This window comes from Corythoichthys intestinalis, chromosome 7, assembly GCF_030265065.1.
Source record: "Corythoichthys intestinalis isolate RoL2023-P3 chromosome 7, ASM3026506v1, whole genome shotgun sequence".
Lineage (NCBI taxonomy): Eukaryota > Metazoa > Chordata > Actinopteri > Syngnathiformes > Syngnathidae > Corythoichthys > Corythoichthys intestinalis.
This window is the reverse complement of record NC_080401.1, coordinates 39,862,757-39,875,952: the sequence shown is the minus strand read 5'-3', so window position 1 is coordinate 39,875,952 and position 13,196 is coordinate 39,862,757. Positions and strand designations below refer to the sequence as shown.

At 43.2% G+C, this 13,196-nt stretch overlaps 1 protein-coding gene across 2 annotated transcripts in view; it reads left to right on the top strand.

Moving 5' to 3' along the window:
* The window catches only part of midn (midnolin), a 32,743-nt gene extending 19,795 nt beyond the window's left edge, over nucleotides 1–12,948 (top strand). For both annotated transcript variants that reach the window (XM_057840916.1, XM_057840915.1), the window contains exons 5-8: nucleotides 581–1,117; nucleotides 1,621–1,744; nucleotides 1,855–2,178; nucleotides 12,405–12,948. In XM_057840916.1, the coding sequence (XP_057696899.1) occupies nucleotides 581–1,117; nucleotides 1,621–1,744; nucleotides 1,855–2,178; nucleotides 12,405–12,667 (1,248 nt within the window). In that variant the 3' untranslated portion in view covers nucleotides 12,668–12,948. The remainder of the gene's footprint in view (nucleotides 1–580; nucleotides 1,118–1,620; nucleotides 1,745–1,854; nucleotides 2,179–12,404) is intronic.
* Nucleotides 12,949–13,196: the final 248 nt, after the last annotated feature.

Here is a 13,196-nt window from a genome sequence, read left to right as displayed (position 1 = left end):
AACCCAAGGGCAGTAGGGGGTGACTGAGAGTGGGCTCTGTTTGTGTGTTTTCAAACAGTCGGCCTCATCCAGCAGATGTAAATAGCTCAGTGTTACAGAATGGTGATTGATTGCAGGATTGGCCTAATGTGGTGCGTCTGTGTCTCCATGAGAGTGGGAGCTCAAAGCTCTGTTGTTTGTGCTTCAACGGCTGTCCACTGTTCATTGACAGAAGAGGAAGTCAACGCGCTGGGAAGCGTCTTCGTTTTTGACTGCAAAACTTCTCTTTTGCTTCTGCCATTGAGTGTGTATTAATCTTGGTCAGTTTGTTGCTAAATACTGAAGTCAACTTAGTATGTGAACCAGAGACAAGGATGAACTCTCTTTGAATCTTGTGAGTCCTTCAATCTAGCAGGGTCATGAGGAGCGGTTTATAGCTCTTGGCCAATTGTAAGCATTATTTCATGAATGGTGTTTTTTTTTGGGGGGGGGGGGCAAATGAAGCACTTTACAATGTAATTGGCGTTGTGCCATCCACACCACTGAAGTGAACTGTCTCACAGATTATGTATAGGAAATTAAATCTATTTTCCATCTACAGGTCAGCGACTTCCTGTCCGGACGCTCTCCCCTCACTCTGGCACTCCGTGTGGGGGATCACATGATGTTCGTCCAGCTACAGCTGGCAGCACAGCAGTCGGGTGGTCCACAGCTCCAGCACAGGCACCTGATCACCCGAAGCAATTCAGATGCCACGATGGGACAGCCGACAGGGCAGCCTTGTGGACCTCAACCGCATTCCCACCTCCACCCTAATAATCTACACAATCCCCATTTGCCTCAGCCGGGCCCCTCCACATCCTCTTCCACTAGCACCTCAATCTTCCCTCTCCCATCCACACACCACCAGTCTCTGCCCCCGATGTACCATCAGTCCCCCTCATCAGTTCCTCACTGCAGCCCAGCCACCCCTCCACCTCCTGCTCGTTCTCCTCGCACGTCGCATGTCCCTGGGAGCCTGTTCCGTTCTACTCCCCATCCCTTGCGGGACCACCACCACTACCATCAGCCTTCCTCAGGCCAGGCTAGCCACAACATTGCCCAGGCCAGCCCTGTAGCCCCTGTTTTGTGCCCTGAGGTAAGCCAGAAACATAATCCAACTGTATACAATACTGAATCAAAATTTAAAGTCTTTGGCAGTTGATATTGCACCTAAAATAATAGTTTTTAAAAAATCTGAGCTAAAGATAACCAAATCATCTGAAATGTGAAATGTAACTTTATTTTATAAACTGGATTAGGCCTACTGGTTCCCTGCACTAGATATTCAGGTTACAGTAGTTTAAAAGGACATAACTCATATATTTGATATCACAGAGGTTTGACGTTCACTCTCAGATGTCTAATTAGTTTTTAAAGTTGCAAATTTTAATCCTTTTTTAAATTTGTAACTTCATACCTTGTCGTTTTGCTGCGTAGTATGGGCCACAGATCATTTTTCTTTTTAAGAACATTGCACTAGTAATATGTGCAGCACTGTGACGTAAATTTCGTTCAGTTTTGGATGCTCGAAGTTTTTTTCCACTGAAATTGGCTTAAATATGATGTAGACTCACATTACGTTTATTTTTTTGTGTCTAGGCCAGCTGCAGCACCAACAGCCACAGTAGTGGCAGCAGTTCATCAGCACGCTCCCGTAAGCCTGGTGCCATCATTGAGAGCTTTGTTAACCACGCCCCTGGAGTTTTTTCAGGGACATTTTCAGGTGAGGTTTATTGACACATTCAGCAATCAACATCTGCACTCCACCCTCGACTTTATGAGTGCTGCTTTATACATAGATATGCTGTAATACTCTCATCCCTCTCTTAACAGGCACTTTACACCCTAACTGCCAGGACAGCAACGGGCGTCCGAGACGAGATATTGGTACTATTCTTCAGATTCTCAACGATCTCCTGAGCGCCACACGCCACTACCAGGGCATGCCACCATCCCTTACGCAGCTTCGCTACCAAACCCAATGCAGCACACCCAGCTCACCATCCCCGTCACCGCCTCCATCACCACCAGTGGTCGGCACAACTGGACTCTCTGCCAAAGCTACCTCTGTGCCCGCTGGTAACTCCAGCAGCCCTCCACCGACCCTTCATCCACTGGTGCAGTGCCAGAGTCAGATCCGCATGTGCAAGCCCCCTGGTGAGTGACTCGACACATGAAAACATGAAATGGAATCGCACACACACAAACCAGCACATTAATTCATTGCACATCCTTTTGAAGCCCTCATGACACAGTTGTTCCTGCTGTTGCCTTGAAAGACTGTGTTCATTTACAGTTCCTTTTCTTGATCTGATGTTAACACTTTTTGCCTTTAACCTTAGCAGTGTTGTCACAGATTACTTGAAAAGGTAATTTAATTACTGATTACGCCTCAAAAAAGTAATCTAGTTACTTTACTGATGACTTCATTATCAAAGTAACTAAGTTACTTTAAAAGTAATCTATCAGTTACTTTTTACCCATTTTTCTCCCTTTGCCGCCTAAACATAAGAATGACAACAGAAAAATGTCATCACATGTAATTGACTTTCCGATGATTGAATTTAAAGGGGAAAATCAGAATTTCGCGCTAGCTTAGCCACTCCGGAGCCCTGAAACTAAGAAATATCTGACAAACTGCTTGGAATTTGTTGAAATCAACTCCACCGACCAATTAAACCCCGCTAACTCTAAGATTAAGCCTAATGTCAAAACTTCTGAATTTTGGGTTATGGTTAACAGCATATCAGTGCCAATGTAAAACAATGCAAACTGACGGCACATTAATCAACAACACACAAGTGAATTGTACAGTGCAATAAACACAAAGGTGGTGGCGGGTGCGGATGCGCGTGCAGCCGTGCACATTAACAACCCGGAAGTACTCCTCTCAACACACACGCGGTCAATTTGGCCACAAAACGTGGCGGCAACCAAGCACTTTACACTCAATCGGACTTACAACACATCCCACAGATGCTAAACGAACACATCACCTCACGGCATAAATGTGCAACACGCATGATGTAAACAAAGCTTGCCAACTTGGAGCGATGACTGTCCGTCGTTGCTACGGCAAAGCTATGAAACGGCCGCGCATGTAGGGGGTCCAACCTTTTGCTGATTCCCTCCAGAATGAAGGAAAAATACTCACCTTCATTCATGGATATCCACAGATCTTCATTCTCTTGCAACGTCTCAACACTTGGCGCGAATGTCCACCCGCCTCAGTCCCACAACACGTGACGTGAGACCAAAACAGGAAATAGCTAAGAGGTTGTCATGGAAACACATACCGGGAACCTTTTATTTTAGCATTTTCTATTCAAAATGCTCTTAGTACATGACTACAATATTCTTCATTCTACATACGCTAGGAGGCAATGAAAAAAATAGTAACGCAGAGACACTAAGGAAACTAACCTTAATCAGATTACTGGTGTAGAAAAGTGAACGCGTTAGATTACTCGTTACTGAAAAAAGGTAATCAGATTACAGTAACGCGTTACTAACTAACGCGTTACTGACAACACTGAACCTAAGGAGTTAGTGTAGCCTTTTGTGTTCCAATGAAGGAGAACAGAGTGCGATGTTGTATTACTAAGAAATATGTTTTAAAACCTTTCTAGAGTTTCTCAGTCAGGCATCACTTGTCACACAGCAGGTTGGAGTTGTTTATGAGAATCAAGATAGGTTTACCCCTTCAACCCTAGGCAAATCTATGTTAAGAGTAGATTAGGCTTGGACTGCTTTAAGACGACAGGGGTATGTACAAGTCAGGACGAGGAGGGCCGGAACAACACTGGAGTGAGTACCCATGCCCAAGGGTAGGGCTGGTGCTGCAATTCGGATGACATTCTTTTGTTGAAAAAATAAATAGTAAAAAATTGAAGCACCTTTACGGCCAGAGACACATGATTTAGAGTGTCAGACAGATGTCGAGTACAAATAACAGTGAGTTAGTGTGTTGGGTTAGGGTTAGGCTAATAGAAAAGGGCATTGTCTTGTGCGGTCTCCTTATCGCCTGATGGGGAAATGGAGTTTGGTGAAGTAGTCCACTGGGTTCGGTCCTGAACTGCATTGAATGCTGTATAATGATTGCTTTTGTGTGAGCAGAATAGAGGTTCAGTTTTAGCAGCTGACTGACTGGGAATGTACAGTTAGTCCAGCATCCTCCTGTATTACCCTTTATGCCCTCACAAGTGTCCAGTGAACAGTTGGAATAACACATGCTTATTTTCCTAACTTAGGGAAGACCTTTCCCTCACTGCCTCCACCTCGTTACTCCCACTCTCCCCTTGTCCTGTGTCTACATCTGCACTCGACAGCCTACGCTATTTCACCCCCCACTCTTCCCATTTGCTGTCCAAAAACAGCTTCGCCTGTAAAATCCATCTGTCCATCTTCCTCCTATTCATCTTCCCCTGCTCAGTTTTCCATGCCTGTCTTGTGCATCAACACTTTTCATGCTCCGTGTTCACTTGGCCTTTAAATAGATTTATTCTGAACTTAAGCACTTGGGGGTTGTTAAAACTACAACACTAAGCCTTCATTCATCATTCAGGTGTTAAATCCTGTCCGTCAGTCAGCCAACTGCCTACGGATTGAGCATGGGTTTCAGTAGAAGGGGCAAAAAAAAAAAGAATGGGTGAAACAAAAGCTTGTCTTGTGCCCTGTTTTAACTCTACAGCCCTTGGTCTAACTTCCTGCTCACCAACTAAACTTCGGGGAACTGAATTGAATAGGGGAACCAACTGAGCCGGTGTGGCTCGCTGAGACAATGAACTCTGGTCTCTTTGTGGCCACTTGAATCCTCTTCTTCCCGCCGTTTCAAGGAAGCCATTGACTCAGTGTGCCCAAGCAACCTCATCTGCTGACACCTGATGGACGACTTGCTGGACTTAACACTGCGGCTTAACTCCACTTCACAGAGGCCTGCCTCCATTCAGCCGCAGGACTAACTAGTCAGTTCCGTCCGGCTCAGTATGTGTGTGCACTTATACTTGAGACGGCCTCTTGAAAATGTCACATAGCTGGGTTCTCTCCAGAGAGCCTTTACCCTTTTCAACTGCAAGTTCATGTGCAGGGAGGACAAGACAAGCGTAAATAAAAAAGCTCGACACGCCTGGCCTCAAACGCCTGGTTAAAAGCTTGGTTTCATTACTCCAGTGAAAGGAGTTGCTGAGTTTGAGGATTTTGCAGGCCAGGACTCATGGCCTGGCAGGCTAATTGTTAGATAAATTCCATTACTGGGGAGGGTGGACCTCCGTCCAGCCCCCCTGCCCAGCCAAAGCCATTGTGTTGGGGCCAGAGACAGGGGCTGCATACAGGGGGCACCAGGCTGAGCCATTGTGAAGTAGAGGAAGGGAGGGCTTTGGGATTATAGTGCTGCCTTTTAGGCCTTCTCCCACTGCAGCTGCCTTAGTTCAACACAGGCCCACAGAATGGACCTCTGAAAGCGCTCGCCTCCCCCTTTCCGGATCTCTTCACCCCCGCTTGTCTCCTTTAGATTTGTCAGGTCACGTTAGCGTCCTGGGCAAGCCAAACGAGAAGGGCGGGTGAGCAAGAATGGGAGATCTTGGCCTTTCTGCATTTAAGCTCCGACCGGCTTGAACCGATTGCGTTGCACCCGTTATCCGCCGCTAAGACCCTGTACACACGTGCGACAAGAACTCAGCGACCGGTGACGCAGTACAGCACGGCGCTATCGAGCGAAAAGCCAGTCAAGCACATCAGGTGCCCTTTCATTTTCGACAAGGAGAAAAGACTGGAGAATGCAAATGAAGTCTAAAAGTCATTGAAGATCGTGTCCCTGCAGGGCTGTCAGCGGCCTTTCACTTGCTGTCACAACGCTCATCTTAACCCCTGCCTGTTTTTGATGGGCGGTTTCCTGTACTGCCAAACTACATTGTTTTTCCCATATGTCTGGCGTCACTATCTCGGAATGTCAAGTTAAAGTCATTTGACTATCTTAAAGAAACTTGCAGTCCTTGGTTCGATTGTTTTTGACTGTGTTAGTCGATGCAGTCTGTGAATGCCTAGCGCTTCTATACAAACTTTTAATGATTTCAATCATTATGCAGCGTCGGTCCTTGTCCTCAAAAGTTGAATCGACGGACTGACGCTGCAGTCTCTCATGGACGACTTGGAGTTTGCACAGACATGATAGCTCTTAGCTATTGTTTAAGTACACCCTAATGCAGCTTTTTTGTGTTATTGACATGTCAACCAAAACCGTATTTCAAAGCCTTTGCTCTATCAAGAAAAACAGTTCAGTTTTGTCTTATAATAGTAAATAACCCGATTTAGCTGGCATTTACACCATACGTGGAATCTTATATAACCAGAGGGCTCTGTAGACAAAGGACAACAACAATGAAGGACATCCAGCTTTCCCGTTCTGATCGTCTGCGACTTCTCTCTGTTGCTTAATCAACAGACTGCAGGCCTATAAGATGTGGTAACTGAATAGTGCTGTGAATTTTACCACCTGACTTTTGATTTCCAAAGCATTCCACTTATAAGATCATGCAAGATTTGTCATTTACAGCCGTGGAAGAAGCTAATATTTGCACCATTATTATGTAGGGGTGTAACGGTACACAAAAATCTCTGTTCGGTACGTATCTTGGTTTTGAGGTCACGGTTCGGTTCATTTTCGGTACAGTAAGAAAACAAAATGCAAAATATAAATGTGCTAGTTGTTTATTACACACCTTTGTGCTTTCAACAATAGGAAGATTAGCCTATACAAAGCAAGAATTCTGCTCAAAAAGTAACAATTTGCCTTTCAGACCCCGCGTATTGGTCAGCTTTCTTTCTGAAAGACAGAAGAAAAAATAAGTCCTGTGCTAAAGAGAAAAGCAATCCCAATGACAAAGATTTTAACATGTATTTTACAAATGAAATGCCTCAATGAATCTTTTTTTTCTTATGAACGGTTTTCAAACGCTTTATTGGTGGATTTTCTCAAGTTAAAGCGCCACACAGAAATTAATAAATTTAATTTTTGTAAGCAGGATCTGTGTATAATTATTTAATTACAGGTGTTTTAGCTCATTTCAATTTATTTTATTTAAATGGGCTATTATTTATTTTATTATGTGTTTATATTTTACAAATGTGATGTAGTATTGATTTTAGAGCTGAAACGAATACTCGAGCAGCTCGAGTAACTCGAGTTTAAAAACTGATCCGAGTAATTTTATTCACCTTGAGTAATCGTTTATTTTGACAGCTCTAAGCATCATGTTTTGCTCGGACTACTTTTAATGCGGGACAACGTGCTGATGTCACGTGCGTAGAGGAAGAAGCAAAAAAAAAAAAAACTTACATCAGCCGACAGCCGCTACAAACGACGTCGACGTTGCTAAATACTAGCCCGCACGATGCTACGTTGATAGCAGGTAGCGTCCGATGATTCTCCTTGAGATCACATGTATGTCGAACTAGATGCAAAATGACAGACTCGGCCGCGTCTGGGCAGCTTTAGTAAACAGCCGCCATCTTAAAGCAGTAGAGCGCTAAGCGCTAATAAAGAGCGCTAAGCACTAATAAATAAGATTAACGTCACCAGCTCACGTAACGTTAGCCCTGTGGAGGGCTAGGTTTCCATTAATTATGACCACTGTCGATGCGTGGCTAACGTGTCTTACATACAGGCTTTAACATAACATAGCGTTGTGGAGTGATGAGGGTGTAAAATAAAAACTCAATAATGCTAACTATCAATTTTAGCTCAGTAGTCATTGCTGGATAAAACACCAAGTAGCACTGGTCCCTAATGTGCTCCAATACAGCCTGTATCATACATTTATTTTGAACACTGCAAAAACTCAAAATCCTATCAGGACTTACAGTTTGGAGTAACTTAAAACTTAACTAGACCTTAAAAATGGCTTGACACAAATAGAAATTCAGTTGAAACACGTGGGAAAAAATGCTAACTTTTAAGTGACGTGTGTTATCAAGCGTAACGACATTTTTAGGTATATATATATATATATATATATATATATATTTTTTTTTTAATAAGATCTAAAGGTTTTTTGAGTTAAAGCAGTGAATTAGTCTTTTTTTTATTTTATTCTAGTTACATCTGAGAGGCAATTGTTGGCTGTTTTCAACAATATACATCGAAAATAAAGATATTGATTGACTGAAAATGGTTCAAGATTAGATGAAATGCCTTGTGTTCTCATGTAAATTTATAATTGCTCTTCACCTAAAAATATATTTGTTTTATCCGATTACTCGATTAATCGATAGAATTTTCAGTCGATTACTCGATTACTAAAATATTCGATAGCTGCAGCCCTAATTCATTTGTATTGTATATTTTATGTTGTATAACTTTAGTTCCTATGTGAATATTAGTTACTACTTGTTTTCTTGTGGTAGGAGGGTTTTGTATTGAACACGGGGCCGTGTTGGTTATTATTATAGCAAAGAAGACAGCAGTAAATCAACAAAGACCAGTCAACTGTGCCCCGATATACCACTCAAGAGATCCGATGGACTCAAAAAGTGGGTTACGATTGCATATTAGTTTGAAAATCGACCGGATCCACCGTATTTTTACACGAGTGACTTCCGGTCTGCCCGATCCTAGCTACCGGTAGTAGTATTGACGCAGGAGGGTCGCGTCTCGCGTCAAATAATAAACTGCCGTTCTTTTCGCGTGCGTCGCGCTGAGACGCTTCTGAGACGCGTCTAACACGCGGCCGCACTGCGACTGGTGTGCATTGGGGATGGGGATGGCGTGGCTCAGTGGTAGAGTAGTTGTCCCCGAACCCATAGGTTGTGGGTTCAATTCTCTCCCCTGATGAACTCGCCTAAGTATCCTTGAGCAAGATACTGAACCCCACATTGCTCCTGGTGCTGCGTCACCAGTAGGTAGATGGCGATGTAGTGTAAAGCGCTTTGAGTGCCTTGAAAGGTGGAAAAGCGCTATATAAGTATAACACCACCAACACCATTGGCTGATTGACTTTAACGCCCGCGTTTCACTGCGTTCTCGCGGCGGCCACGTTGCCGCGCCGTTGACGTTTCTGGGTTATACTGTCCTACCGTGTTGGTCTTCATCATAGTAGAGAAGACGGAGTAAATATAATCTACACAAAGAAACTGTAACCCGATTGACTCACAGCCTCGAAAAGTAAGGGTTACATTACGTCAGAAACTCGTTCGGTATGCCACCGTTCCGAGCCGAGCACCACGTATCGAAACGATTCAATACAAATGCATGTACCGTTACACCCTTATTATTATGAGAAGTTACCATGTTCCTCTTCTCTTCTGTCCCTTTTATCTTGCTGCTCCTATTGCCCTTCTCAGTATCTCAGCCCTTAGTCTTGTTGCTGGGCTGGCACATCAATTATTCATAAATCACCTCTTCTTCTTCTAAGATTCTGTGGCTACCACAGGGCTCCTGTCAAAGCGTAAGAGGAAGAAATGGAATTGTGAGTCCCTTTTGCTTGCTTCTTCTCTCTGATTCCTCCAAGGTTATGTGCTCACGTCAAAGCTCTACAGTCAGGCTCTGGGCCAGCCAGCCAGCATGCATGCATGCGTGTATGTTCTGTCCCTCTTAGCCAGCCCTAATAATAGCCCTACTGTCATAAACATAGACTGGAGATCCCTGTGGCCAGCTGTGTCCGGCCCAGCCGCCCAGGGCTCCGGTAGTGACGCTGATGAATGGTCTCACACACATACACACATATGCTTGCACGCAAACACACACACAGACTGATTTTGGTGGCGCTCCAAAGCACATTCCCTAAACACTTGCCAAGCCAAAGGCCATAGACCTCCTACTACACCATCAAACTGCCTTTATTCTTCTATTGTATTAGTGAGTGCTTTTTGGAAGTAATACTAAATGTGCGGCCATATTTTGGGACATCAGGAGGACCAGAAAGGGAGCAAAAAAGCCTTGCTGTGATGTATAACAGTGTCACAAAGGAAAAATAGTCTGACTTTAGTAGACCCCCTGCGATGTCATTTTAACATCCTTGCTGATCTTCTGCATCAAATGCCAGCCAATTTCCTGTTTACAGTTACTTGTATTAGTAAAAGAAGCCCACGCAGGGACCACAAGTCATTCTAGTGGGGCTGAAGCAAAGGAGGGCACGATTGATTGGAGAAACTGCCACTGCCAGCCCCCGCCCTCCATCCCCATTATGCCTCCGGGGGAGGAATTCCTTAACCCTCTCCTCCAGTGCCCTTCTTCACACTGCCCGAGCTAGCCGCGTCCCTGAGGAGGTGAAAGAGGGTCGTGGGGTAAAGATGCAAAAATAAGTAGTGGGATGTGGGAAGGCGGTGAAGCTGTGGGTCAATGAACTTAAAGTAGGAAGCCATAAAGGAAGGAAAAAATAGAAGAAAAACCCAATCTCACTGTCTCTCGCTCTCTCTCATCGAGTACAATTTCCATTCGCTTGCATTTTCTATTGAAAGCCAATAGCGTTGTCCTGCGCCTGAGATGGATGGCTGCACTAGAGCTAAGGTTTAATCAATAGGTCTTTTTAATTTGCCATCGATCCACGTTAAAAGCTACTGCGGCTGTTGCTGTGTGCGCGTGAGTGTGCATTCACTGTTTTGCCCAGTGTGTATGAGTGTGTGTGCTTTTTTTTTTATACGCGCAAATATGCGATATCGGACCGGAGCTACAGCGAGGCATTGGGCCGCCGCGCTTTGCTTTATCGACATGGGAGCCCGTTATTTCATTATTTTATTCCCAGACTAATGGAGCTTTCCAATATATTGTGGTTCTGCTGCCTTTATTCTAACCTCTTTACAGTATACTATGGAGCCATCCACCAAAACCACGTGTCTCGCTGAGTATTAATTTGAGATATGACATTATCTAGATTAGGGCTGCAGCTATTGAATATTTTAGTAATCGAGTAATCGACTGAAAATTCTATCGATTAATCAGATCAAACATATACTGTATAATGCCGTTTAATCCAGGCTTGCTGCATATAAAAGGATCCAGGATCTGCAAACTTGCTGCTTTTATGAAGTAAAACAAAAGTTTACATATTAAAAATAACACAAAAAAAAAAAACAATTCTACGTCCTGCGATGTGACTATTGTGCATACGCATATTTGCGATGGCGATGTTTAAACGATATATTATGCAGGCCTAGTCTGTGGTAATAAATAAATTTTTGACTTGACTTTTTCTAAAAGTCCTAACATGTCTTTTTGGCCATCATATTCCACTCATATTTTATCACTGAATTTTGACCGTTGTGCTACTTTAATCAGATTTCAAATATCTTTGCCGTTTTGGAAAGCTTGTGAAAAGCAAAAAAAGGACAGCATGAAATCTCATTTTACAATTTTTTGATCCAAGTGCCTAGTTTTAGCTGAATGGACAAAAATATAAACATTTTTTGAAGGGCTAAATATTGAAAAGAAATTTGGTGAAACGGGTTAATCTATTAGACTGTGAATATGCCATATAGGGCTGCAGCTATCGATTATTTTAGTATTCAATTAATCTCAAAATCTTAAAATTTCACTCTCTGAAACTGTCAATGATTTTTTTGATGATGATGACAATGACAATAAATTCATTCATTCAATCTATCAACTAGTTCAAATAATCGAGTAATCGGATTAGAAACATTTAATGCGATGCAGATACATTTTAGGAGATGTAAAACAAAGGCTTGCTAAGACTTTCAGAAGCACTTTCAGAAGAGCATTAAATTTGAATACAAAATCAAATTGAGTGTTTCTTCAAACTAAGCAGAATTGCACTTTCATTTAAAAATAAAATACCTGAGCCTCAAACAGTATTTAAAAAAAATACATGAGGATCTAAGTACAACAAGAGAACATATGGCTAACTTGCATAGCAAAAGTCTGCTAGCATAAATGCTATGAAATGCTAACTTTTTTTTTTTTTTTTAACAATGCTTTAACAAATCATTCCAACACATATTTCCACAAAAAACTGCTGAATATACCTATAAACTATATTACGAATGCATAAAAATTTAATATTAGCTCAAACAGAAACTTACCTTTTGTTGGCCTTAACAGAGAGCAGCTAGATTCAGCCATGTTAAATAAGTTATGTCATATTCACTGTTGCCCTAATCAATAAAACTAAATCCAAACACATTCAAATCAAACCATTACAACCCCACTCTAATTAAACGAATACTCGAAGCAGCAAAATTTGATTCGATGCTTTTTTTCTAATAGAATTACTCGAGCTAATCGATTATTGTTGCAACACTAATGCCAGAGTCCACTTTTTCAGTACTAAAAATGTGTAGTATTGCTTCAGTTCTTACTGAATTTTTGTAGTCAAGTAATCAAACTGTGTTGGTTTTCCAATCTGACTTTGTTTTCTCATCTCCAAAACCAGGCGACAGAGTCCGGCAGACGGAGAACCGCGCAACCCGCTGCAAGGTGGAGCGCCTGCAGCTGCTAATGCAGCAGAAGCGACTGCGCCGGAAGGCCCGTCGGGACCAGCGCGGCCCCTACCACTGGCTGCCCAACCGCAAGGCGGGCCGCAGCAACAGTAACAGCAGCGTGTCCAGCGACGGCTCCCTGGACCTGGACTTTGACGACTCCGTGTGGAAGCCTGAAGTCAAGGCTGACTTAAAGTCTGAGTTCGTCATGGCCTGAGAGGCGTTGAGAGTTTAGCCCCCTCCATGGAGACTTCAATCCCAACATCCTTTGCAGCACCAGGACCTTCTCTGATGCATGGATTTGGACTCTTCACGTACGATCTCACAAGGAAGACGAAACATTGAATTTGAGCATAGCAGAATTCCGTGGGTGGTGGTGGTATTTTTGGGGGGGCTGTTTTGTGTGTGCGAGAGAGAAATAAGGCGCACTCTGGACAGTGACTTTGAGCTCCAAGTGGACTTCCCAACTGGACACAAGCACCAGATGCCTCAGTGTAACACCCCCCCCCCCCCCCCCAAACCCTCGAAAATGGCAGAGCTGCCGAACACTTTGGAATATCACGACGGGCATTCTTCACTGATCTCCAAACTCACTCGAGCAGTCCGCTTCTGACCTGTTACAGGCTGGTTCAATGTCTTTTGTCATTTTTTTTAATGTACTATTTTATCAAGCAGATAAAAAAATGTAGCATTGTTCACAAAGCATTCAGGTTTTCATAGAACAGTTCAAAACGTTGATTTGCACA